This window comes from Pan paniscus, chromosome 22 (assembly GCF_029289425.2).
Source record: "Pan paniscus chromosome 22, NHGRI_mPanPan1-v2.0_pri, whole genome shotgun sequence".
NCBI lineage: Eukaryota > Metazoa > Chordata > Mammalia > Primates > Hominidae > Pan > Pan paniscus.
This window is the reverse complement of record NC_073271.2, coordinates 28,867,639-28,894,658: the sequence shown is the minus strand read 5'-3', so window position 1 is coordinate 28,894,658 and position 27,020 is coordinate 28,867,639. Positions and strand designations below refer to the sequence as shown.

The window sequence follows — 27,020 nt, the reverse complement described above, 5'->3', positions numbered from 1 at the left end:
TGCAACCTCTGCCTCCTGGGTTCAAGCGATTCTCCTGCCTCAGCCTCCCAAGTAGCTGGGATTACAGGCATGCACCACCACACCCAGCTAACTTTTTTGTATTTTTAGTAGAGACGGGGTTTCACCATGTTGGCCAGGCTGGTCTCGAACTCCTGACCTCATGATCCGCCCGCCTCGGTCTCCCAAAGTGCAGGGATTATAGGCATGAGCCACCGCACCTGGCCCTGCTTGTTTTTATCATTTGAATTTTTCCAAAATAAAAAGTTGGGAAAATGAATGAAGTATATTTAAACATACTTAAAAGAGCTGCAAATCCCAAGCTAAAAGGAAAAAGCAAGTTATAAAATAACACATAGAGCATGATACCATTTAGTTAAAAAACACAGAGAACATTACTGTAGATAAATAGATGCTGTATCTGTGCAGAAAACAGAAAACAGTCTAGGTGTTTTGAGCAGAGAATGACTAAACACAAGCAATCAGGAAGGGAATGAACCAAAAATTAACATTTAATACCTTTTAAGATTTAAACCATATGATTAGTTTATAAGTTATTCTCATTTTCTTCTTTGTATTGTTTTGCATTTTCTGAATTTCTAAAATGTGCAAGCAGTACTTTTATAATTAGGGAAAAGTTACTTTTCAAAGTCCATCTGTAGTTTTTAACAAATTCAAAGCTGCATCTGATTCTGTTAGGTAATCATAGTCTAATCTTACTGTATGTTTATTGTATGACTTTGCTGCCCTCTAGTAACACTAAACAATACAGAAAAAAAGAAACATCAATTCTTCTATCCTTTATACCCAGAGAGCATGTTTATAACTGTCGTCTTCCATAATATATCTGCTTCAAATTTTTTTCAAGAGGGACAATAATGTATGAATGATACTGACCCAACAGGTGGTAAGTGGGTTCTTTCAGAAAGGGTGCATAGATCGGTATTTTTGCTTTTTCATTGGTCACACTATTCTCAGATATAAAGTGTCCATTGTGAATGTAATATAAATATCTTGTTCTACTATGGTTCTGAATAATACTCTTTCACATAGTAACACTAGAAGATATAAAATACTGAACTGAACAAAATGATTTCAAATGCCCATTTTACATGAAATGTTTCAAGAAAAGTTTACTACTGAAGACACCTTGGAGCTGTTCATTGTAATTATCTTGCAGGAAAATGTTCTGCCTCAGCCCCCAAAGTCCTTACACATTTTCTAATGATAAAGATACTTAACTGGCCATTGGCACTGTTAGGGCTCACAATACCACAAAGCATGCCACTTTAGCATGCTGAGTACTTTGAACTAAAGGAGATTGGTAAACCACAGAAGGAGCCTCAGAACCAGGGTCTCTCTGACCTTCTCCTGCCCTCCTGTCTCTGGCCCCTCTTTCTTTCCCAAAGCACAGGGAGAGGCTCTCTGAACTTCTCATACCTGCCTAAAGATAGATCCTCCAAAAAGAAACTCAATTGTCATGAGTCTCCTCCCCAGGAATCTCTTCAACCAAGGAAGATCAACTGCAACCCAAGAGAAGAGACTGAAGGTCAACATCATGCCCAGACAGACTTGGCACAGGCTCTAACACCTATTCATCTTTTCCCCAAATTATTTTCTCAACCTTAAGCTGCCTACATCCTTCCCTGTCTCTCCCCTTTGAAGAAGGTATATAAGCTTCTCAATTTCATTCGGTTATAGGGTACTCACTTTTTCCTATGATGCCCCTGTGCATATAATAAATTTGTGTGCCTTTTTTTCCTGTTACTCTGTCTACTGTCTATTTACTTCAGTCCTTCAGAGGGTAAAGAGAATGTTTCCTGTCCCCTACAGCACATAGAAAAAATAAACTCAAACTGAAATTTCTATCATTTTATATCAGTTCTTAAGACGTAGTACCCTATTGATTTCGTTCACAATTATAATCACAATTAGCAATTAATTTGTTTATTGACTTTTTACATCTCTAGCAGCTGACTACAGTTCTAGGACAAAGAAAACATCTGTCTTGTTCACTGTTGTGTCCCTACTGCCTAGCACAATGCCTAGAGCATCAAACATGTTCAATAAATTTTGTTGAATGAATGGGTAAGAGAAATACCTGGTCTAAATAGAAGATACATCTTAAAAATAAACTAGGATGAACAAGGTAACCTTCATTAAAACATTTACTTTTGTTCCAAGGTTGAGGGGTCACATCTTGTGAAGGCCTTAGTTTGGATAAAGAGAAATTTCACTTTCTTTTGGTTGAAGAAAGTGTCATTTTGGAAAATGAAGAAATGACCATTATAGCTGAATTGCCAAAACACTCATGAGTGGAATACATTTATAAGAGTTGAATCTCCACTGGGGATACTAATGTGGCCAATAATTTTTAAAGTAACAACTTTATTTAAATAAATAAATAAATAAAACCTTGGGGTCTTTTAAACCCGGATTGAGTCAAAGTTTTAGTAGAAACAATGATCTCATTCAATTAGAACCAATGGCTACATTTTAATAGAGTTTGATACAAAGTATAAATTTACTAACAATTTTAACTAGGACCATTTATATGCTCTAAACAGAGGTACTTATCTCTGTTAGCAAGTTACTTGCAATAACTATGTGCCTGCAGGAGAGAGAGCATTCCTCACTGTTACTTGCTGCTTAAATGCCTGCTTGTGAGGATGTATGTGTGCATAGTTTTTAAAAAGAAAGAAATCAGAGAAAAACTCTGTTGAACAAAAGCTATAGGTGAAGAGTTATTAAGCAAGTGAACTTTTAAAAACAATTGTATAATGTACACAGATAAAATTTACCCTACTATAAAATGAAAATAACTCTTTAAGCAAATATACGTAACACAATAAAACATCATTAATACCAACAACAACAAAAAGGAAATTTATTATAAGGATTCCAAGAAGATCAAGGGAACTCACACATGGCGTGCAGTCCAGCTTCTGGAAGAGTCAAGGACCTGGGAAGGTACCAGAAGCCCTCAGAGTATCCTTTCTGTCCTCATTCTTCTCTCTCGCTACATTGACTAGTTTTCTTGGCTCCTGAGTTGACATGTAATTTAAGGCTTTCCTACAGCTTTTGAGTTCATTGCAATTCCAGCCATAAGCAGGGACTCACTGTCTCTGTTTCAAGGGCAAAATCTCGGGAGATTCTGATCAGCCCACTTTGCATCAGCCAGTACAATGTAACTTGGTGTCTTAGTCCGTTTCTTTTTTTTTTTTTTCTTTTTTGGTGTGTGCCCTTGTTGTTGTTGTTGTTGTTGATACAAAGAAATACCTGAGGCTAGGGTAATTTATAAAGAAAAGAGGTTTATTTGGCTCATGGTCTCACAGGCTGTACAAGAAGCATGGCACCAGCATTTTTTTCTGGTGAGGGCCCCAGGAACCTTCTACTCATGGCAGAAGGTGAAGGAAAGCCAGCATGTCACATGGTGAGACAGAAGCGAGAGAGAGAGAGCGAGAAGAGGAAGTACCAGACTCTTTTAAACAGTAGGTTCTCATGGGAACAAATAGGGCAAGAATACACTTGTTACAGGATGACACCAAGCCATTCAGGAGGCATCTGCCCCATGATCCAAACACCTCTCACCAGGCCCTACCTCCAACACAGGAGGTCACATTGCCACGTGAGATTTGGAGAGAACAAATATTCAAACCATATCACCTGGCTTCCTAACTCACAGGGTACTCTTCTCCCTAGAGGAGGCAGTTCCCAAAGGTGGAGGGGAGATGTCTATTACTACTTTAAGAACTAATCAGCCGGGCGAGGTGGTTCACGCCTGTAATCCCAGCACTTTGGGAGGCCGAGGTGGGTGGATCACCTGAGGTCAGGAGTTAATGACCAGCCTGGCAACACAGCGAGACCCCGTCTCGGCAAACATTCGCTGGGCGGGTGGTGTATGCCTGTAATCCCAGCTACTCGGGAGGCTGAGGCGGGAGAATCACTTGAACCTGGGAGGCGGAGGTTGCAGTGAACCGAGATCACGCCACTGCACTCCAACCTGGGTGACACAGCGAGACTCCGTCTCAAAAAAAAAAAAAAAAGAAAAGAACTAATCTACTTCAGTAATTTATAATACATTGAGATCATGCTTTAGAAATAAAGGGTTGTTACCGGTAGAAAATGTCCATTTATACCAACGTAGGGTAAAATATTTATCACTAATTCAATAAACAGATAATGTCCAATAGCATTCAGTCAACGAATATTGTCTATTCTGTGCCAAGAGCCATTCAACATACTGTGAAAACAGCAGTGAACAAAACATAAAAATCTCTTCCCCTATTGTCCTAGTACATTTTGTGTTGCTATAACAAAATACCACAGCTTAGATAATTTATAAAGAACAGAAATTTAGTTCTTATCGTTTTGGAAGCTGGAAAGTTCAAGGTTAAGGGGCCACATCTGGTGAAGGCCTTCTTGCTGCACCACATACCACGGCAGTACGTGACAGGGGAAGAGAGTACAAGAGAGCAAGACAGAAAGGGGGCTGGACTCATGCATTTTATGAGGAAGCCAATCCCAAGATAACTAACCCACTAATCCAGCGACCACCACATGAATCCATTCATGAGGGCAGACCCTTCATGACCTAATGTCTTAATGTCTCACCTCTCAACATTGTTACATTGGGAATTAAGTTTCCAACACATGAATTTTGGGGGATACATTCAAACCATGGCACCCATGAGTTGACATTCTACTTTAAGTTACTGCAGAACTGCCTTCATCAAAGTAAGGTCTAAATCAATCTAAAAAATTATTACATTATTTCTTCAGCCTTTTTCCAGAATAGAATTATTGAGATGTCCAGAGTTATAGTTTTTTTAAAAAAAGGAAAATCCTAGATCAGGGACTCCTAGGCTGTTATATTTCACCTACCAGATAAAATTTTTTAAAGATAAAATAAAAAATTGAGGAGGGCCTATAGCTTTTACTACATTTCAGTTTGCCAAGTAAGGGTATGAAGATAAACTCACAGACTACCATATATTAGCATCATTGTTTATAGAAATAAAGAAATTTTCTCACCTTAACATGAAAGAGAAAAAAAGGCACATAATTTCAGAATAAAGGACTATTTCTTCCAAGAAAGGACATCTGGTTACTCTATACACACAGACTGTCCTTCCTCTTTTATTTTGGCAGCTGAGTAGGGAAAACTTTTCACAAGTTCGCAGACCTGAATTTGGTAGTCATTGTTCCAGACTGCATGGTTTAGGACTGAGTTGGCAAACCAAACTGCTTATTGCCTATTTTGTCTGAATCTGTGTGTCAATTAATCCATGTAAAGTCACAATTTCATGGGAAAAATACTAACCAGAATTATTGCTTGGAAAGATGACTTTTTTTAAAGGAACAATTTATTGATTGAAACAAAATGGTTGATGTATTAGTTCTTTGTCTTCCCAGGATACTAAAAGCATTGCAATATTAAATGGTGATGACATACTATATCAACAAACAAATTAGTATATTTGATACTCAAAGCACAGAAGTACTTTATCAAGTAATTAGTTTCTGATAATATACCAGCTGACAGGCAGTTAAGGTAGCTATTCAATTTCAGGAATTTAATTTCCACAATCTCTATAACTTCTGATAGAAGAACCTTTGGCTTGCTTGGGCAGTAAGATAACTTTTAAATGTTTAACTTTGCTCTTTAACTATATAAATAGGTAGACTGGCAAAGTTATAAATAAATCTGTTGTATCTGAATACAACCATGCACTGCATAATGATGTTTTGATCAATGATGGACTGCATATATGGTGGTGGTCCCATAAGATTGCAATGCGGCCAGGCGCCGTGGCTCATGCCAGTAATCTCAGCACTTTGGGAGGGTGAGGCGGGCGGATGACCTGAGGTCAGGAGTTCAAGACCAGCTTGGCCAAATGGTGAAAACTCGTCTCTACTAAAAATACAAAAAATAGTCACGTGTGGTGGCACATGCCTGTACTCCCAGCTCCTCAGGAGGCTGAGGCACAAGAATCGCTTGAACTTGGAGGCAGAGATTGCACCACTGCACTCTAGCCTGGGCAACAGAGCTACACTCTGTTTCAAAAAAAAAAAAGATTGCAATGGAGCTGAAAAATTCCTATCATCTAGTGACATCATAGCAATCATAATACTGTAGCACAATACATTACTCATGTGTGTGGTGATGCTGGTATTAAAAAACCTCTGTTTCAGTGGCATAAAAGTATAGCATATACAATTACATATACTACATAAAACTCCATAGTGATAATAAATGACTATGTTACTGGTTTATGTATTTGCTATACCAGTAGTCCCCAACCTTTTTGACACCAGGGACTGGTTTCATAGAAGACAATTTTTCCATGAACTAGGGGGTGGAGGATGGTTTGAGGATGATTCAAATGCATTACATTTACTGTGTACTTTATTTCTATTATAATTACACTGTAATATATAATGAAATAATTATACAATTCACCATAATGTAGAATCAGTTGGAGCCCTCAGCTTGTTTTCCTGCAACCACATGGTCCCATCTGGGGGTGATGGGAGACAGTGACAGGTCATCAGGCATTAGATTCTTATAAGGAGTGCACAAGCTAGATCCCTCATGTGCAGAGTTCACAATAGGGTTCGTGTTCCTGTAAGAATCCAATGCTGCTGCAGATCTGACAGGAGACAGAGCTCAGGTGGTAATGCGAGTGATGCAGAGTGGCTGCAAATACAGATGAAGCTTTGTTTGCTCACCCGCCGCTCACCTCCTCTTGTGCAGCTCGGTTCCTAACAGGCCACTGACTGGTACCAGTCTGTGGCCTGGAGGTTGGGGACCCCTGCTTTATCTTATTTCTCGCATATTTAGTGAGGCCTCATCAGTTGTTAAGGCCCAGCTATGTATCTTCCCCCCAAATGTATATATTGAAACACTAATCCCCAATGTGATAGCAGAGGAGGTAGAGATGCTGGAATGTGACTAGGTCACAAAGGTGGAGCCCTTATGAATGGGATTAGTGCCCTGGTAAGAAGCTGAAGAAACCACAGTTGTCTCCCTTCCACCATGTAAGGACTCAGCTAGAAGGTACCATCTATGAACCAGGAAGCACACCCTCACCGGAACACAAATCTGCCAGTGCCTTAACCTTGGATTTCCCAGCATCCAGAGCTGTGAGAAATAAATTTGTTGTTTATAAGTCACCCAATTAATGGTATTTTGTTGTAGCAGCCCAAATGGACTAAGACATCAGCTAATGTATATAGAATATTTTTTACATATTTATTGGCTTTGTGGCTTCTAACATTTTAAAAATAAACTTAAAAAGAGAGAGAGAACAATGTCTACCTTTGGCCACTTGCCTCCTGCAGGGGTGGGAGGCGGTTGGGGACGCCTATACTATATTATACTTTTTACTGTTATTTTAGAGCGCACTCTTTTTACTTACAAAAAAAAAAGTTAAGTATATAAGAGCCTCAGGCAGGTCCTTCAGGAGGTATTCCAGAAAAAGATATTGTTTTTATAGGACATGATAGCTCCATGTTTGTTATTTTTCCTGAAGACCTTCCAGTGGGACAAGATGTGGAAGTGGAAGACAGTGACACTGATAATCCTGACCTTGCGTAGGCCTAGGCTGATGTGTGTGTTTGTGTCTTAGCTTTAAAGTTTAAAAAGTAAAACAAAATAATTAAAATGGTAAAAATAGAAGATATTTTTGTGCAGCTGTAAATGTGTATTTTTTTAAGCAAAGTGTTATGCCGGGCACGATGGCTCACGCCTGTAATCCCAATACTTTGGGAGGCTGAGGCAGGTGGACGACCTGAGGTCGGGAGTTTGCGACTGCCTTGACCAACATGGAGAAACCTTGTCTTTACTAAAAATACAAAATTAGTTGGGCGTGGTGGTGCATGCCTGTAATCCTGGCTACTCAGGAGGCTGAGGCAGGAGAACTGCTTGAACCCTGGATGCAGAGGTTGCGGTGAGCTGAGGTTGCACTACTGCACTCCAGCCTGGGCAACAAGAGCAAAACTCTGTCTCAAAAAAAAAAAAAAAAAGTCAAGAAGTTTTAAAAAATGTCTGGGCACGTTGGCTCATGCCTGCAATCCCAGAACTTTGGGAGGCCGAGGTGGGCAGATTACTTGAGGTCAGGAGTTCAAGACCAGCCTGGCCAACACAGGAGCTTGTGGGGTGTGTGGATCATCTCTACTAAAAATACAAACATTAACTGGGCATGGTGGTGCACGCTTATAATCCCAGCTACTTGGGAAGCTGAGGTGGGAGGATTGCTTGAACCTGGGAGGCAGAGGTTGCAGTGAGCTGAGATCACGCCACTGCACTCCAGTCTGGGGATAGAGTGAGACTCTGTCTCATTGCTTGAACCTGGGAGGTGGAGGTTGCAGTGAGCTGAGATCGCGCCACTGCACTCCAGACTGGGCGACAGAGTGAGACTCCATCTCAAAAAACAAAAACAAAACAAAACAATAACAACAAAAAAGTTTTAAAAAATAAGAAAGCTTATAAAGTAAAAAAGTTAGAGTAAGCTATTTATTATTGAAGAAAGAAATATGTTTAAACATTTAGTGTAGCCTAAGTGTACAGTTGTTTATGAAATCTACAGCAGTGTACAGTAATATCCTAGGCCTTCATATTCACTTACCACTCACTCACTGACACCCAGAGCAACCTCCAGTCCTGTAAGCTCCATTCCTGGTAAGTGTCCTATACAGGTGCACCATTTTTAAAGCTTTTATGCTGTATTTTTACTGTATCTTTTCTATGTTTAGATACAGATACCATTGTGTTACAAGTGCTACAGTATTCAGTACAGTAACATGCCGTATAGGTTTGTAGCCTAGAAGCAATAAGCTATGCCATACAGCCTAGGTATGTAGTAGGCTACACCACTAGGTTTGTGTAAGTATGTGATGAAATTGCCTAATGGCATATTTCTCAGAATGTATCCCCGTCAAGTGACACGTGATTGTATTGTGGCTTACTTTAAAATGAGAGGTACTCTTCCCTCTATCCATATCCAATCACCACTTTTACACTGGGAGAAATTTTTGAAATTTCAGGCCACCATAATAACATATTCGGCTTCTGGACCTTGTCTTTGCTACCTCTACCCTAATTATTTTACTGCAAATCTTTTTCTTGGCTCAGGTGTCTGGAGGCTCATCAGGCACAATTTGAATCTTCTATGATTAGAAAAGGGAGTTCAATTTCACTAGTGAAACACTGTTGGAATCAGAACTTACACCAATGCTGAACAGCCAGAATATAAGAACTGAGAGTAACATAAGTAGAATGGAAGTCAGATGTTATTAACCCTTCCTATTAACTAGAAGAAAATGTTAATGTTATAGAGGATGCTCTTAGCTCCAAAACTGAGTCCTAGTTGTGCACATGTCAAATCTAATTAAAAATATAAAAATTAGGCCGGGTGTGGTGGCTCATGCCTTAATCCCAGCACCTCAGAAGGCCGAGGCAGGCGGATCACAAGGTCAGAAGTTTGAGACCAGCCTGGCCAACGTGGCAAAACCCCGTCTCTACTAAAAATACAAAAATTAGCCGGGTGTGGTGCCAGGTGCCTGTAATCCCAGCTACTCGGGAGGCTGAGGCAAGAGAATCGTTTGAACACAGGAGGCAGAGGTTGCAGTGAGCTGAGATCGTGCCATTGTACTCCAGCCTGGGCGAGAAGAGCAAGACTCCGTCTCAAAAAACAAAACAAAACAAAACAAAAATACAAAAATTAGCCGGGTGTGGTGCCAGATGCCTGTAATCCCAGCTACCCGGGAGGCTGAGACATGACAATAGCTTGAACATGGGAGGCAGAAGTTGCAGTGAGCTGAGATCGTGCCACCGCACTCCAGTCTGGGCCACAGAGCAAGACTCCGTCTCAAACAAATAATACATAAATAAATAAATAAAATAAAAAGAAATGCTTGGAGTGCTCGGGATCTTTCACTTCAACCTGGAATTTAAATCTTACTGAAATTTCTACAGGATGGTGTGGGCAAACAGGCATCCTAATGTTTGCTGATATAAGTACAAACTGCATAACTTCTATAAAAAGAAATTTAGAATTAGCAAAATCATAAATGCATATATTGAGATCTAGCAATTTCAATTCTATTTCATCCTACAGATGTAACAGTTTTTCAAAGCTTTTCATTACAGCACTGATTAAGACTAGAAATAATCTAAATATCAATGTTTATGGAACTGGTTAAATAAATTACGGTATATCCCAACAATGAATCACCACGCAGGTGGGTTAAAAAAAAAAAAAAAAAATAGACGGCCGTGCGCGGTGGCTCACGCCTGTAATCCCAGCACTTTGGGAGACTGAGGCGGGCGGATCACGAAGTCAAGAGATTGAGACCATTCTGGCCAACAGAGTGAAATACAAAAATACAAAATAAATTAGCTGGGCGTGGTGGCACGTGCCTGTAATCCCAGCTACTAGGGAAGCTGAGGCAAAAGAATCACTTGAACCCGGGAGGCGGAGATTGCAGTGAGCGGAGATCGCGCCATTGCACTCTAGCCTGGGCGACAAGAGCGAAATTTAGTCTCAAAACAAACAAACAAAAAACCAAAAAAAACACAACCCTTCATATACAGATATGGGCCGATCTCCAATCTATGGTAGGCTAAAAATGCAGCTTACACACCATCTGTGTAAAAAGGGGAACACATTAAAATATGCATATTTATTTGCTTTTATGTTCATGGAACATCTTTAGAGGATCATAAGAAACTGTTAACATTGCCACTGAGGAAGTGAACAGCCTTCCAGACATGGGTGGATTTTTTTCACTCTACCGAATACCCTTTTAATTTCGAAACATCAAAATGAATTCGCATACACAGGTGCATGCCCGAAGGAAAAACTTCAAGTTCGGTGATGAGATAGGGAAAGCCGGTGAGTTCAACCTTAGGCGCAATCACCCTGTGAAGGTGTGGCCAGTGAGGGCTTTGTCACGCAAGTCTGAGAACTGTCACAACCTTCCCCACCCCCGGCTCGATTTTCCTTCCACTTGTTTCTGAAACTCACTAAGCTTCGGAAAGTATTTAGTCACAGAATTGCTGGCAAACTTGGCATTCTTTAGAAAACACGGAAACACTTTTGCTTTCCTTGTTCCTGAAAGACTGGGGAGCGGGGGACATCAAGCCAGGTAACATTGTATCATAACTGAAATTCAATGTCTTTGAAGTAACATTGTACCATAAATGAAATTCAATGTCTTTGAAGTAACATTGTATCATAAATAAAATTCAGTGTCTTTCTAAGAGCTCTGTAGCTATAAAGCTGTAGAAATACAAAGTATTACTCAAGAATAACTAGTAATTACCAATAGTCACACCTCAGGTCAAAGTTTGGAGAGCACTATTCCACCTCCTAGATCACACTTTCCTTCCCGAAAGCCGCTTCTCTCTCTGGCCTCTCCCCTCCTCCTCCTCCCTCTACTGTTTGGCGGGAGGCTTCCTCACATTACCGCTCCGCGTAAGTGCGAAGACGCACTGCAGCAGCGCCGTCTGAGGGACAACAGAGCCTACTCTTTCTTCTCATCTCTATGATCCTCTTTGTGACCTGTCAAACAACACCAGAGTTCCATGCTAATAGTACTCCACTCCGACAGAGAGCGATGCAAAGAGCCGACGCTCTCGCGAGAGGTGTGGGGCTCTCTCTCTCTCTCTCTCTCACTCTCTCTCTTTCTCCAAGTATTGAGAGCGCGTGGGAGCATAGGCGCATGCGCGCTCGTGGGGTGCGCGGTAGCAACAGAGGACTCGACCCGGCTGGAGCTCCGGAGAGCGCGCGTGCGCCGTCACGAGCTCGGCGCTGCCGGGGCCGCGGGGTGGAAGCGAGTATTCGACCGCCGTGCGGGCCGCGGGGATGTTCCGAAAGGCCCGGCGGGTGAACGTGCGAAAGCGGAACGACTCCGAAGAGGAAGAGCGGGAACGCGATGAGGAGCAGGAGCCGCCGCCGTTGTTGCCGCCGCCGGGCACGGGCGAAGAGGCGGGCCCCTGTGGCGGCGACAGGGCCCCTGGCGGGGAGTCGCTGCTGGGCCCGGGGCCGTCGCCGCCTTCCGCGCTGACCCCGGGCCTCGGGGCTGAGGCCGGGGGCGGCTTCCCCGGCGGCGCGGAGCCCGGCAACGGGCTGAAGCCGCGCAAGAGGCCTCGCGAGAACAAAGAGGTGCCCCGGGCCAGCCTGCTCAGCTTCCAGGACGAGGAGGAAGGTAAAGTGCGCGCTTCGGACGCCCTTAGACGGCCGCATCCCCGACGCAGGCCCCCGTCCCCCGCCCCCGTATTCTCTGGACGCCCAGCCCCGGAGCCCTGGAACGGAGTCCCCTGCCGTCCGACCGGCTGCGAATCTTCCCCAGCCTCCGGCCTTCTGCTCGGGCAAGGGACGCGTTCCCGCGCTGCCCCCAGCCTTTTCTTAACCACCTCCTCTGCCACGGGGCCGGAGCTCAGATCAGGCATTCTGAGTGTTTCAGGGGAAATTCGGTGTTCCCTGTCCTGCCTCTTTTCTGCCTGGCGTGTTTTAGGGCCAACTTGGTGTGGGTCCCCTGGCTGCTCTTGGCATGCTTTCCGAGCCCTCTGCAGGTCACTGCGCCCACACTTCTTGGATGCTCTGTCCAGGCATCCTCGACCATGAAGGCCGAGTTTGTAAAAAGGAGTACTAGGAGAGGGAACAGAAGCCTGGAGTTGCAGCTCTGGTTCAGAGTGACCTTGGGCCAGTCCCTTGCAGTCGCTGAGCCTCAGTTTACCCATAAAAGTAATTAGGGGTAGCAGATACCCAGCCTTCTTCGCACCGACTTTGGGAACAGTGAAGCGAGACGGTGTAATAATAGTAAAAGCAAGGCAGTTTCTCCAATTCCTGTGGGAGGCCAGGCTGCAGTGGATTTAGATTGCTGATCTTAAATGAGCCTTAAATCTTTTCTTCTGACCATTTGAATGTGCATAACCCAGTTATTTCCATGTTACGGAAAAAGAAATTAAGTTTTGGAAATCTTGCATTTTTATTCGAGAGGTTTCCAGTAAGGTAGGTAGTTTATCTTTGGCATTTCTGTTACTCTTTATTTGGTTTGAGAGGAGTACAGACAGATTTTTGTTTTTGAGATACATGAGCTATTTTTTTTTTAAGTATTTAGTACTTTTAAAATTTCAAATCAAAGAAAAGTGATTTGCCCTTACCTTAGCTTTAAAACCACTATGTCAGCTTGTGGTGGATGTAGTTACTCAGAATTGACAGCACCTTTTTATTTTAGATATTTTGTTTCGGATTCGTTAATAACTTGGTGATGTGGTTTTTCAGAAACATTTTGAATGATTTTTTTCCCCTCTCAAATAGATGATTTAAGGACGACAATAATAGGAAAATTTTGTGAAGTTACACGTGCTATTCCTTTAAAAAGTCTCAAAAATCTCATTACTTCACAGTAATTTAGGAAGTTGACCTCTGTTTTTGAGTCTGTGACAGACTTGAAATAATTATACAATGATTTTGGCATATGAGTATATATATTTGGGATAATTTGAACAGCACGTAAGATCATGTGAAAGAAGGGAAAATATTTTCAGAAAATAGTTGCTACAGACTTCATTTAATTTCCTTTTTAAGAAAATGAAGAAGTTTTCAAAGTGAAGAAATCAAGTTATAGCAAAAAGATAGTAAAATTGCTCAAGAAGGAATATAAAGAAGATCTTGAAAAATCGAAGATTAAGACAGAACTCAACTCATCAGCTGAAAGTAAGTACCAAACTAATTGAATTCTTTTGAAATGACAAAATGAAAGCTCTTTCTCACAGTGATTTGCTGTATATCTTCTGAACTCATTCAGTGGACCCTGTGGTTGTCAAGGGCCCTTATTGAGTAGCAATACAATTCTGTTATTTAATTGTAACACAGATGCTTTGTAAATGTATTTTATAAAAAGACAGAATTGTTGCCACTGGAACATTTCTGCTGCAATGACTAGATTCTCTCACAGTTTTCCTACTTGTGTGCAGACTGCTGTTGAACAGAGAAAGAAGGTTTCTCATTTTAGCCTAAGACACAGGTTTATTTCTGTTTGAAGGAGTGTTGTGCAAATTCTTGTATTTTGTAGAGACAGATTTGCGATTTCTTTGGTGGTATTTCCACAGTGGATTTTATTCTTAGAGAACTTTTAGGAATGCCCTAAATTTAATATTAATATTACTCCCATTCAGCAGCCTTATCTGATACTAGATGAAGACTCCTTAGAATAATGAGGCAGGTATATTGTACAGATATCTCTTATGTCTCTCAAAACCTCAGTTTAAAAAATTTTAAGCGGTTATTTTGTCTTTAGGAAAGTGGATCCAGTATAATATTCTATGGTCTGAGTTATTCTCATGCAAATGCTATTTTATTTTATGGAATTAATGAGAAAATCATGATTTTCCAGATTCTCACTTACAGGCTTATTGTGAAAAAGTATGGCTTTGTATCTCAAATTTACAATCTAGATGTGAAGACAATATCTCATAAATGTGTAAGAGGACTCAGTGTTTGGCAAAATGTTCAATCAGTGTTCCAAAGGGTAGCTACACTTTCAGAGGAGAGAGGACTGCTTTATGGAAAAAGTGGGACTCGAAGATGGATCTTTGATAGTTAAAATTCCGAAAGGGAAGGTATTGGGGGTATGATCAAGGATTAAAATGACTAAAGCTGTTTTGGAAAAGAACAAGTACACCTGACAGGTCAGAGTAGATGATTTGTGAAGGAAGTAGTTAGAGGTTTCATGTGAAAGATACGTTGACAGATTGTGAAGGATGTTCAGTATCCAGTAAGGGTTTACATTTGCTACAGTGGCTTGCCAAGATGGTGACATGATAAATGCGTTTTGAAACTTTAGCCTGGTATTAACATGCAGCATGAGGAGAGATTGGAGGCCTAAAGCAGTTGAAACTCAAGGGCCAGCTTTGATCCATTAATAGTGGGTTTAAAAAGGTCTCACAGTTGAGCAAGAGTAAAGGCTTCTACTGATTTAGTAGGAAATTCTGGATGAGTTAAAAATGTTTTCTGTTGTAGGGGGAGAAGTGGAAAGAAAGAATGATTTGAGAACCATTCCAAGGGAAGAATTGATAGGCTTAATGTACACTTTGCCATATTGGATTTAAAAGAAAGAGTCAAATTTGAGCTTTTGTCCTGGAGTGTCTTAATCCATTTTCTGCTCCTGTAACAATACTACAGACTAGGTAATTTATAAACAATAGAAGTTTATTTGGTTGACAGTTCTGGAGGCTGGGAGGGCCAAGAGCATGGCACAGGCATCTACTAAGGGCCTTTATGTTGTCATAACATGGTAGAAGGGCAGGTGAGTCTCCAAGACAGAGAGAGAATATTCTGCCAAACTCATCCTTTTATCAGGAGCCAACTCCTGGGATAATGGCATTCACCTTCTCATGTTGTAACTGCCATTTAAGGGCCCCACCTGTTGATAACGTTACAATGGCAATTAAATTTCAACATGAGTTTTGGAGAGGACACTCAAACCATAGGGTGTCTTGGTTATGAATAATTATATATAGGAATAGAGAAGGCAAGTGGAAGGAGGAATGTTTTTAGGAGAACTGGTTATTTTGGAGTCTAGGAAACTGCCTTATTTTCCTCAGAATTCTTGAGACCAACTATATATGATGAGAGTAAAAGAAAGGTCAGGATAAGTGACAACTGAGAAAGGCCTGTTGTCATGGTTGTTGTCTTAAGTCTGTTTTCATGCTGCTGATAAAGACATACCCAAGACTGGGAAGAAAAAGAGGTTTAATTGGACTTACAGTTCCACGTGGCTGCGGAGGCCTCAGAATCATGGCAGGAGGTGAAAGGCACTTTTTACGTGGCGGCAGCAAGAGAAAATGAGGAGGAAGCAAAAGCGGAAACCCCTGATAAACCCATCAGATCTCGTGAGACTTATTCACTGTCATGAGAATGGCACGGGAAAGACCAGCCCCCATGATTTAGTTACCTCCTCCTGGGTCCTTTCCTCAACACGTAGGAATTCTGGGAGATAAAATTCAAGTTGACATTTGAATGGAGACATAGTCAAACCATATTAGTTGCCATTTATTGTTGGGTTTAGAAATTGAAACAAGTGTGAAGTTGATGAAGCCATCTCTGACCTCTTCCTTCCTTCTATCCTCATTGAATTCTGATACTCCACTCACTAGATAACTCCAATTAATGTCCTCTCTGAAGGCGGAGTCTGATTGTATTGTAGGTTGTCATTGATAACACTGAAATGAAGGTCTGTCATTTATTGGCAATCCAGAACTCTTCCTACCTTCAACCCTCTATAGTAGGCAGAGACAATTAACTTCAAAATAACCACGGTATTGACTTGAGAACCCCATTTTTCTGATATTCTTAAAATAATGAGTTCTCTTTTTAATTTGAATTTGAGTAGAAGTAGTCAGTGAATACTTAGAGATGTAGATTTGGGGGTGGTGCTTATTGCGGTGATAATTAAAGGTGAATGGAATTGATGAGGGAGCCGTATATAAAGGAAAAATTCCCGAAGACCAAAGACTTCTACTCTAGTAAGCCTACATGTAGAGGAAGGGATTTACCAAAGATAAAAGAATCAGAAAGGCCAAAGAGGAAAAGAGAAAAATGTTTCAGGAAGATGATGGTCGCTTGTGTGAACTAGTACAAGAAAAGTCAGGAAAAGTGAGGACCAAGGAGGGGCTATTGGCAAGATTGCCCAGCGTTTCTCTTGAGGGCTTCTGACAGGATGGATGGGAGTGGCCCACCAGCCAGACCCAGTGCCCTCAGAGATGTTTGGAAGAAGGAACGTCTTTTGCTAAATTGCTTGATGATGCTGTCATATATGAATTAGCCGTGGCTGCAGCCATTGGGTTAGGTTGGGTGAAATCAAAGGCTGTTTGTAGGGTCAAGGCACAAAAGTTGGAGAGGAAGTAGAGGGCAGCAGGTCCACACTGCTTCCTTGGGAAGTTTGGCAGAGAGAGACTAGGCAATAACTAGAGGGACCAATGGAGTCAAGTGGGAAAGCTCTTTTGATGAAGAGAAGCCTGTCCCTCTTTGTAGAAGAGGAGAGGGAGAGCCTGACCAGGTTTAAGTTGAAGTGGGTAATAATTGTGAGCAGGTTTCCTGAAGTAGTAGTCAATGAAATTGAAGGCATGAGTGGAGCCTTGAAAAAGGTTATTTAACATCTGTATAGAGATGTCTGGAAGGGTAACATGTGACCACTGACATTCACATATCACCATGCTTTCGTCTTGTGTTTGCTCAATCATAAGCAAATACTTGTGAATTTAATGAAACATTGAATCTTAAAATTTGTAGGAATCATTCATTATCTGAGCATATCTGATGTAGTAGACCTTTTGTGCTTTTGTTTTTAGTCCATTAAAAGCCATTGGTTTAGCATGGGTAAATTTGTTTTGTTTTGTTTTTGAGGTGGAATCTCGTTCTGTTGCTCAGGCTGGAGTGCAGTGGGGCGATTTCACCTCACTGCAGCCTCTGCCTCCTGGGTTCAAGCGATTCTCCTGCCTCAGCCTCCTGAGTAGCTGGGACTACAGGTGTGCGCCACCAAGCCCAGCTAATTTTTGTATATTTAGTAGAGACAGGGTCTTACCATGTTGGCCTGGCTGGTCTTGAACTCCTGATCTCAGGTGATCCACCCGCCTTGGCCTCCCAGAGTGCTGGGATTACAGGCGTGAGCCACCATGCCTGGCCTAGCATGGGTTTAGAGCAAAAGGAAATAGGTAGTTTTTACTCCATCTAATAATGTGATAAAGTGAGTTTTAAAATCTTATAGCTTCATAATCCATTTCAGAGGGAAGTCTGGGTAATGAGAAAATGGTAAATGAAAAAAAAAGGAAAAAAAATGAAAGAGCCTAAAAGAGGTTACCTAAAATCTTCTTGGTAAAGTTAAAAAGAGGGGAGGGATATTATCTCTGGGACTGTTACTTAAGGGAGTACAGTATGGTTTGAGAAGAAGGAAGAAGTTTGAAGCAGTTTTGGGGACAGGAACATTCTAAGGAAATGACAGAAAAATATCTTTCATATTGAGAATAAACTTTTGCTTTACTCTTTCAGTATATTCCTTGTGCCTGTTGGGAGCATTACCAGGTTCAGTGCTTCAAGGTGAAGCACTTCGATTTTTGCCTGGGACAGAGGCTGTATTAGGATTATTTAATTATAAGTAATGTAAACCAGGACAGTTTATCATTAAGATGTAGTGGTGCCTCCTGGATGACAATGGCAGGAAAGCAATCTTGAAATGGGCCTCAGGAGTGGATTAGAACTGAGAATTAGGAGGCTCTGTTCTCTGTCCAGATGGCACAATGTGGCCATTCCTCAGCTCCCTTCCTAGTTTACATATTCATGTAGCCTTTAGTTTCAGTCCTGATTCCAGATTCCCAGGAAGAGAATCTGGTTATCTCTGCTTCAGTCAGAAGTCCACTCTTAAACATTGAGTCATGGTAGTGGGGTCAGGCTTGCACAGTGTAAATGTGACTGCTGGGATCTCATCTCTTTAGGTGATAGGTGACGAGTGGTTTTGAGCTAAGAAGGTATTCCATGTAAGTGTCCATTACTAAGAGACTTAGCTGGACTGTAAATGTGCTTTGTTCGTAACAGAGTTGCCTCGCATGGGCTTAGGGTTTAATGAAATACTAACATAAAATGAAGTAATGCTTGAAAGAGGTACAAGCAGTTCCTTGTGGGAGTTTAGCAGAAAAAACAGTTAATTTTGATAAATTATTGACATTTTGATAAAATTAACTGAAGGTGGAATGGAGCGGGGCCTCAAATGCATCCTTTATTATATTCTCTGTATTATTTTTACCTAATCCTGTCTGTTATGCTGTTTCATACTCACACACTCAAGAGTTATGAGTTTTTAACAAATAATTAATTCAAGCTTTACTGGATTGAGCCCATAATTGAATGAAAAGTTCCCCTTTTTTTAATTAAAAAAAATTTTAATGATGTCAATACCATTGGAATAAACTTTCTTAATTTATGAATTTTATTTTACATATATTTTAATTCTTCAAAAATTTAGGTGAACAACCTTTGGACAAAACAGGACATGTTAAGGATACAAATCAAGAAGATGGAGTTATCATCAGTGAACATGGTGAAGATGAAATGGATATGGAAAGTGAAAAAGAGGAAGAAAAGCCAAAGACTGGTGGAGCTTTTTCAAATGCTTTATCTTCATTGAATGTTCTTCGTCCAGGTGTGTACTCAAAAGTATTTCTCAGAACTAAACTAAACCCTCAAGAATGGGCCATCTTTAAAGATGATTATTAAGAAGGAATTAGCTAAGTGGTGTTTCTTATTATGACATTGCTGTTTGAAGAGGGAGTTTTTCCATTTGCAAATATAAAAAATAGGAGAACCAGAAGTTTCCCAACTTTTCCAAGTGTATTCACAGACAGGTAATTGTATTTTGCAAATAAGTCTTCAAGTAAATGGAAAAATGGTCCTGTAGTCCTTTTTAATGTATTTCAGATTAAGACTAACTTAACTTTCTTCTGAACTGCTGCTAAAAGCAAAACTAGTTTCTGTTAGGTTTTTTTTGTTTTTTTTTTTTTTTTTGCTTTTTGAGGCGGAGTTTCCCTTTTGTTGCCCAGGCTGGAGTGCAATGGCACGATCTCAGCTCACTGCACCCACCGCCTCCCAGGTTCAAGCAATTCTCCTGCCTCAGCCTCCTGAGTAGCTGGGACTAACAGGCGTGCACCACCATACCCAGCTGATTTTTGTATTTTTAGTAGAGATGGGGTTTCTCCATGTTGGCCGGGCTGGTCTTGAACTCCCAAACTCAGGTGATCCGCCTGCCTCGGCCTCCCAAAGTGCTGGGATTACAGGCGTGAGCCACTGCACCCGGCCTAATTTCTGTTAGTTTTATGTCCACACTCCTTTTTACTTTTCTGCAAAAAATAGTTTGCAGGTCTATCCACTGGCTAATCAGCCTTTGAATAAATAAGTGCTTAGTAGCCAGATTTAAATTATGAAGCAGTACCATTTAACTCCTGTTAATGTTTATACAATTTAAAAATATGCTACTCTGGGCTGAGAAAGTTGTAGTAAATTCTATACATACATCACTAGTGGCAGTCTGATTGGTACAGTCCTTATGGGAAGCTCTTTGGCAATATGAATCAATAGATTTTAAAATGTTCTTACTCTTGACCCAGTAATTTCATATCTAGAAATTTATCCCAAGGAAACCATGTTTTTATTGGAACATTTGCAATGAGCAACATTTAGGAAAAAATGTCTAGCAGGAGGGGAAAGGTTTCTTAGAAAATTACAGTACATTTACTTGATAGGATATTATGTAACTGTTAAAATAACAATTAGGCAAGTAGGGAGGCATTAATTTTTGTTATACTCAAAAGGTCAGTTCATGTGTGCGGTAGATTATGCCTTATCTATGCAGAAAATGTTAAACCATTAAAAATTATGTTTATGGAGAACAATAACATGGAATAAAACTTATGATACGAGAAATAGGTACAAAATTAAATATTTAGTATGATTACAGGTAAACTAAAAACTATCTGCAAGAGAAATGTACTATACATCATATAGTGCCTTTTCAGGGTCATGAGATTATATTATTTTTATCTGTTTTCCAGCATCATAATACAGTTTCATTACTTTTTTTTTTTTTTTTTTTTGAGACGGAGTTGTGCTCTTGTTGCCCAGGCTGGAGTGCAGTGGTGCAGTCTCGGCTCACTGCAACCTCTGCCTCCTGGGTTCAAGCGATTCTCCTGCCTTAGCCTCCCAAATAGCTGGGATTACAGGTGCCCGCCACCACACCTGGCTAATTTTTTGTAGAGATGGGGTTTCACCATGTTGGCCAGGCTGGTCTTGAACTCCTGACCTCAGGTGATCCACCTGTCTCAGCCTCCCAAAGTGCTGGGATTACAGGTGTGAGCCACTGTGCCCGGCCACTTCTATTTGTTAAAAATGAAAAAAAAAATTATAGTTAAAATAAAACTGCTTTGGTGGGTTTTTCCTTTTTACCCCGTCCCACTCTTTCCCATATATATTACCATTATATGTTCTTTTTAGTTTCCTCAGTGACTTTTATATTCCATTTAAACTCAATTAACAATCTTTTGGATTGCAGACATAGTATGGGAAGGAGGTGCCAGCAGCTGAAACATCACTGTGATGAGGCTATCTTGGATTATTTTACCCTTCATATTTTCAAGAAAATAGACACTTTGCATCTCTCATACTGCCATATTCTTACCATTTGTTTCTAGGAGAAATTCCAGATGCAGCTTTTATACATGCTGCAAGGAAAAAGCGCCAAATGGCCCGAGAATTGGGAGATTTCACTCCTCATGATAATGAGCCTGGTAAAGGCCGCCTTGTTAGAGAAGATGAGAATGATGCCAGTGATGATGAAGATGATGATGAGAAACGCCGGATAGTTTTTTCTGTGAAAGAAAAGTCACAAAGACAAAAAATTGCTGAGGAAATAGGTAACTTGATTTAATTGAATAGTAAGCCTATTGCATTGCCTTTTTTTGTTTGTTTTAAGGCAGGGTGTCATTCCATCACTTAGGCCAGAGTGCAGTGGTACAATCATAGCTCACTGCAGTGTCTTGACTCGTGGACTCAAACAGTCACCCCTGTCTCAGCCTCTCGAGTAGCTGGGACTACAGGTGTGCGTCACCACACCTGGCTAATTTTTTTATTTTTAATTTTTTTGTAGTTATGGGGTCTCACTGTGTCTGGTGTCTTAACTCTTGGCTTCAAGAGATCCTCCTGCCTTGGCCTCCCGAAGTGCTGGGATTACAGGCATGAGCCACCATGCCTCAGCCTCCCAAAGTGCTGAGATTACAGGCATGAGCCACCATGCCTGGCCTGTAATGCTATTAAGTGTGATTTGATATTATAGTCAAGTAAAAAGTATTTAGACTTATTATATTTTATGTTAGAGGACTATTCTTGGGTACAAGTGTTTTATTGGAATTTTTAAAAACTAATATTGTGATAACTCATGTTCATTGAACATTTATTGTGCAGCTGGTATTGTGCTTAGCAATTTACATGCGTAAATTCATATAGTTCTATATTCCTAGGAGGCATTAGATTTTGTTCCCTTTGTTGATGTCAAGTTTACAGAGATTAAGAAACACATCCAAGATTTTAACTATTACATTAATACTGCCTTTAGCTTCAAGGAATACTGTGTTTAAAACAGGCAAAGTCAGGACTACCAAATGAGAGAGGAGATCATATTAGCCATTTTAGTAAGATTGAGTTAATAGTTTTGCTCAGTTCTTGTGAAATGTCAGGACAGCATCTTTTACCTCTTTGCTCTTTGGGTGTTACTTACTTTTCTTTGTTGCTCATGGCTGTAGGAATTGAGGGGAGTGATGATGATGCTTTAGTAACTGGAGAACAGGATGAAGAGCTCAGCCGATGGGAACAGGAGCAGATAAGGAAAGGAATTAATATCCCTCAGGTAAGACAAAAGAATTAAACTAAAAATTAAAAGTAGATTAAAAAGCCTTTTTTATTTTGTTAAAGTAAAAAATTCCGTATTGAATCTTTGTCGTTCATTTCAAGTAACAAAATCCCATGAGGAGACACACACACACACACACAGACACGTAGGCTTTTAGAAGAAACTGCAGTATGTTCGGCTTTTTGCAGTCAGAATGATGGAGGAATTTCCAATTTCTTAGATGAGTTTTTCTCAAAGTGGTCCTTCAGTTAGCATCAGCATTACCTGGTAGCTCATTAGAAACGCAAATTACCAAATTATCAGCCCCCAGAGACCTACAGAGTCAGAAGCTTGGGGTGGTGGGGCCAGCAATCTTTGTTGAACAAGCCCTCCAGGTGATTCTGATGCACACTAAAGTTTGAGAACCATTGCTTTAAATGGAATGTTTTTGTGCGTGTAGCTTATTTTTTTGGACTTTAAGAATTATTTTGAAGAAGATGGATTTCTCAATAATACAAAAACTTGAGATCGATGAAAAAGATCTTCCCAGTTATAACAATTTGTTTTATAAAAGTAAGTAATACAGTGAGAAAAATTGCATAAACGTAAACCTATTTTGTTAATAGTGTTTTGAGGCAGAATTCGCATACATTTGGGTGAAGTTAAGAAAATGGCACAGTAGAGAAAGTCTTGGACTGAATGTCAGGAGTCTTAGATTCTAATCTCTGGTTGCCCATTGATTCTGTGACCATGGGCAAGGCATTTATCCTCTTTCATTGATCAAAGGTGGCCTTAAATGATTTTTGATGTTCCTTCCAACTCTGAACTCCGTTTTTCTGAAAATTATTAGAAATAAATTTAGTGATTCCACCAAGAGATAGGACATTCATTCAATCCTGCTTTTATCTAATTTTGAAGAATTCTGCAATTATTACATAATATTTGGCAAATAGGTATAATTTTTGCTGTTGATTTTTTAACCCTAAAGGCATATTATTATTTTCAAAGTTTTAACTACCAGATTTCATCTATATCCCATTTCTTTTCTAGGTTCAAGCCAGTCAACCCGCAGAAGTGAATATGTACTACCAGAACACTTACCAGACAATGCCTTACGGCTCAACCTATGGCATTCCTTATAGTTATACGGCCTATGGATCATCAGATGCCAAATCTCAAAAAACAGATAATACAGTCCCTTTCAAAACTCCCAGTAATGAGATGACTCCCGTTACTATTGATTTGGTAAAGAAACAGCTTAAAGACAGGTAGGGCAGATCAACTTCTTAAAGACCTGTCCGCTAGCTTTCTGTTCCCTCAGGCAACATGTAGTCTGGGGTAGCAGATGCAGAATATCAGCAAAGAAGATTCACTGGCCCAGCTTCAAAAGCTAAACAGAAGATGACTTCATACTTTGTTCTGCTACCTTCTTGGATTACTTCTGTGGAAGCCTCGAAAAATTATAAAAAATGCCACTCCATGATCTTGTTGAAGACATTTCTGAGTTTGTACCTCTTGGACTCTGAAAAAGTGTAGTCACGCTATGGGGGGAAAAGCAAAACAGTGAGATTTTGGTTAGCCCACAAAACTGCGAAATCTGTAAACTGCCATTTTTTTGTTTTTTGAGAAAAAAAGCAGTACAGAGGAAAAGATGCCATTCCAAATATTTTTATGTTCTAATAGTGGAGCTAAATGCATATTTTAATATTGCAAGAGTCCTGACAGCATAGACCTTTGGATGTAAATGTGTTATATTTATCCTTTTGTGTTCCTAAGGTTGGACTCCATGAAAGAATTGCACAAAACAAATCGACAGCAGCATGAGAAACATCTGCAAAGCCGAGTGGACTCTACCAGGGCTATTGAAAGATTAGAAGGGTCTTCTGGGGGTATTGGTGAACGGTATAAATTTTTGCAAGAAATGCGAGGGTATGTCCAAGACTTGCTTGAGTGTTTCAGTGAAAAGGTAAGAATGCAAAAATACTAATCTCTTTGAATAAGGCAAAATTAGGGAGGTCTAGATGGCCTTGTGTAGAACATTCTATAATTCTCAGAAAGTACCCACTGAACTCAACATTAGAAGTGATGAAAAGTCATGCTTCATTTTTCTTCACTTCATTAGTGGCATTATCTCTTAAGGGCAATATAATACCTTTGTTGAAAACAGAAATAAAGATAATATCTTAAAGCACATTTAAATAAGACTTTGGAAAGTCTTATTTCAATATGGTGGTAGATTATTATTGGCCTATGCTGAATTCTTAGAATATAAGGGACTCATCTGATAAAATTTTCTTTTCTGGTTCAGGTTTAAACTTATTTTTAAACTGTTTCTACAAGCAATTCTAAATATGCATATAAAGTTGCAAATTTTTATTAGTTTTTTTTGTTTTTTTTTTTTTTTACCCTGGATGATTACCGTTGTTGCTAATAGTTTTTATCTAAGTAAGCCTATGCTTGATTTCTTTCAGAAACCATTTCATTGGATATCATTTTTTCTAAGGTTTCATTTCTCCCAAGTTTGTTTTTTTCAATAGGATAGTCAGTTGACAAAATGTTTGGCATTCTTATACCATTTATTGTTTACATTTAAAATTAGGTGCAAACAGCTAATTTCTCAAATGACCTCCTAATTGATTTTTTTTCTTTAAGATAAAAGTATTGGTTGAGGCACTGGTTTATAAGCATTTGTGGACTTTGCAGCCTTATCTTTTAAAAAAAAAAAAATTAAAACTGTGATCCTTAAATATCCTGTCTGAACTTTGGATTGGAAGGCACATTTCCCTTTGTTATTGGCTATGTAGATTAGCTTAGAATCTATAAGCATATAGTGTGGTTAAATACGTATTTCAACTTTTGTTATCTTTGTTGATTACTTGAATACCCTAAAACCAATGGCTGGGAAAAGATCATTGCCAGACTATGTCTTCCTGATGGGTCTTTCTTCCTGATGGGTCTTAATGGTTCCAGTCAGTCTGTGGCCAGATTCAGGATGAGATAACATTCACCATGTCCTCTCTGTAGGGTTTCTCATGTTTTGTCTTTATCACCTGGTTTCTGGAGAAGCAGCTGCAGTCTGAGTTATGATACCACTTGTGGTGTATCAGTTGCTTAGGGTGGGGAAGAAGTATAGGCTTGTCTGTATTCCTCTGTGCCGGGAGCTGGAGTCAAGATTGGAAGTGGAACCTAAGTGTCAAGAGTTGACAGTCATGTCCTTCCTACTGGCAAAACTCTTCTGAGCCCAGTGGGCATGGTGGGAGCTGGTCTCATAACCTTTGTGACAAGAGAAAGGATCTTTTTCTTAAACTATGCTTTATGAGTTTGTCCCTGGAGAGCTGCTTCTTGAAGTATCTTGGCGCTTGCTTCGGAACTTTCTTGAGTAAATTAAGACATTCATAATTGCAAACATAACTCTAAAAAATTTGACAGTAATATGATCAGCTAGATCATACCAAAAGTAGGACAACCTAGTTTATAGTTTTTAATTGTTGAATTATTAGTGTATTTCATCTCGATTACCTTGTTCCTAGAGAAGTTTACTTCAGATTATGCTAATGTGGTTATACAGAGTCACTTAGATTTTTTGGAGCAAATCTTAAACCTTATACAGTGACTACGTTTTAATTAAAAGAGAGGTAGACATAGCTTCATTTAAAGATGAGTATTATATTTCATTCTAACATTTTCATGTGTATTTCATTTTATTAAGAGTACTGCTCAGCTTAGATCTTTAGAAGATAATCTTAAAAATAAAGAAAAAAAAAAGTACTGCCGAGTTGATAATATAAATTGTTATATTGGAGATACTTAGAAATAATTGGATACTTTGAATAATTATACTATAATAATATTTCAGAGTTAACCGTAAAAAGATAAAGATCCCTTTTTTTTTCCTCTTTGCTTATGAAAGTTTAGGTGGTTTTTAAACAAGTTTTAAATATTTGTAAATCATTTTAACTTGCCATTGTTTTTGTTTCCCTGTAATTATCTTTCTTGGGTTCTTTGCCTTAACTTTGGCCCTAAAATAGTAATAATTGGTGAGAGTTTTGAGTTTAGAGAGGATAAAGAAATTGTCACGGTGCAGACTCTTGAGATAAATCAATATTGTTAAGAAACTTGAATGAGAGCTGACAGTCTGTTTAGGGCTTTTATTCTCAGTAGAGTTTTTCTCTGGACCTCCGGTAAAAGGCATTCCAGTTAACCTAAAGAGAAAAACTACATTGTCAGAATCTTAACTATATGTTGCAAAATTATATTCTGTATGATGCCAGCTTAGATGGGTAGTTCCTACAGTACAGGAAGCTTAACAGTCTCTAGGACTAAAAGATAAAAGAATGCCTCTTAGGCTCATTTATCTTTAGTACTTCGTGGTTTAAAAAAAAAAAAATGAGGTCGTGGGGAAGTGTAAATGGCAATGTTGTGGCAGTAATTGCTAAAAAAAAAAAAATCAGATTATAATAAATTTTAATGATAGAGTCTCTGGACTCAGCTATCAAGGATAATCATTGCAGATTTGGGGACATTGTTGCCCATGGTGTGGCATATTAAAGAACAAAATAACTCCATTAGTTTGACCTTTCTGT

At 39.7% G+C, this 27,020-nt stretch overlaps 2 protein-coding genes across 9 annotated transcripts in view; one reads left to right on the top strand and one right to left on the bottom strand.

Annotated features, from left to right (window-relative positions):
- LOC103787027 (putative uncharacterized protein C21orf62-AS1) overlaps positions 1–11,633 on the bottom strand; it is a 183,374-nt gene extending 171,741 nt beyond the window's left edge. For 4 of the 7 annotated variants that reach the window (XR_010111084.1, XR_004668494.3, XR_004668493.4 and 1 more), the window contains exon 1: positions 11,326–11,633. The gene's annotated coding sequence lies outside the window, so the exon portion shown is untranslated. The remainder of the gene's footprint in view (positions 1–11,325) is intronic. The other 3 variants (XR_010111083.1, XR_010111085.1, XM_057300950.2) reach the window with 1 other exon arrangement.
- An 86-nt stretch (positions 11,634–11,719) lies between these two features.
- The window catches only part of PAXBP1 (PAX3 and PAX7 binding protein 1), a 37,828-nt gene continuing 22,527 nt past the window's right edge, over positions 11,720–27,020 (top strand). For both annotated transcript variants that reach the window (XM_024926999.4, XM_034948279.3), the window contains exons 1-7: positions 11,720–12,210; positions 13,596–13,724; positions 19,027–19,203; positions 21,245–21,466; positions 22,352–22,455; positions 23,488–23,705; positions 24,214–24,403. In XM_024926999.4, the coding sequence (XP_024782767.2) occupies positions 11,868–12,210; positions 13,596–13,724; positions 19,027–19,203; positions 21,245–21,466; positions 22,352–22,455; positions 23,488–23,705; positions 24,214–24,403 (1,383 nt within the window). In that variant the 5' untranslated portion in view covers positions 11,720–11,867. The remainder of the gene's footprint in view (positions 12,211–13,595; positions 13,725–19,026; positions 19,204–21,244; positions 21,467–22,351; positions 22,456–23,487; positions 23,706–24,213; positions 24,404–27,020) is intronic.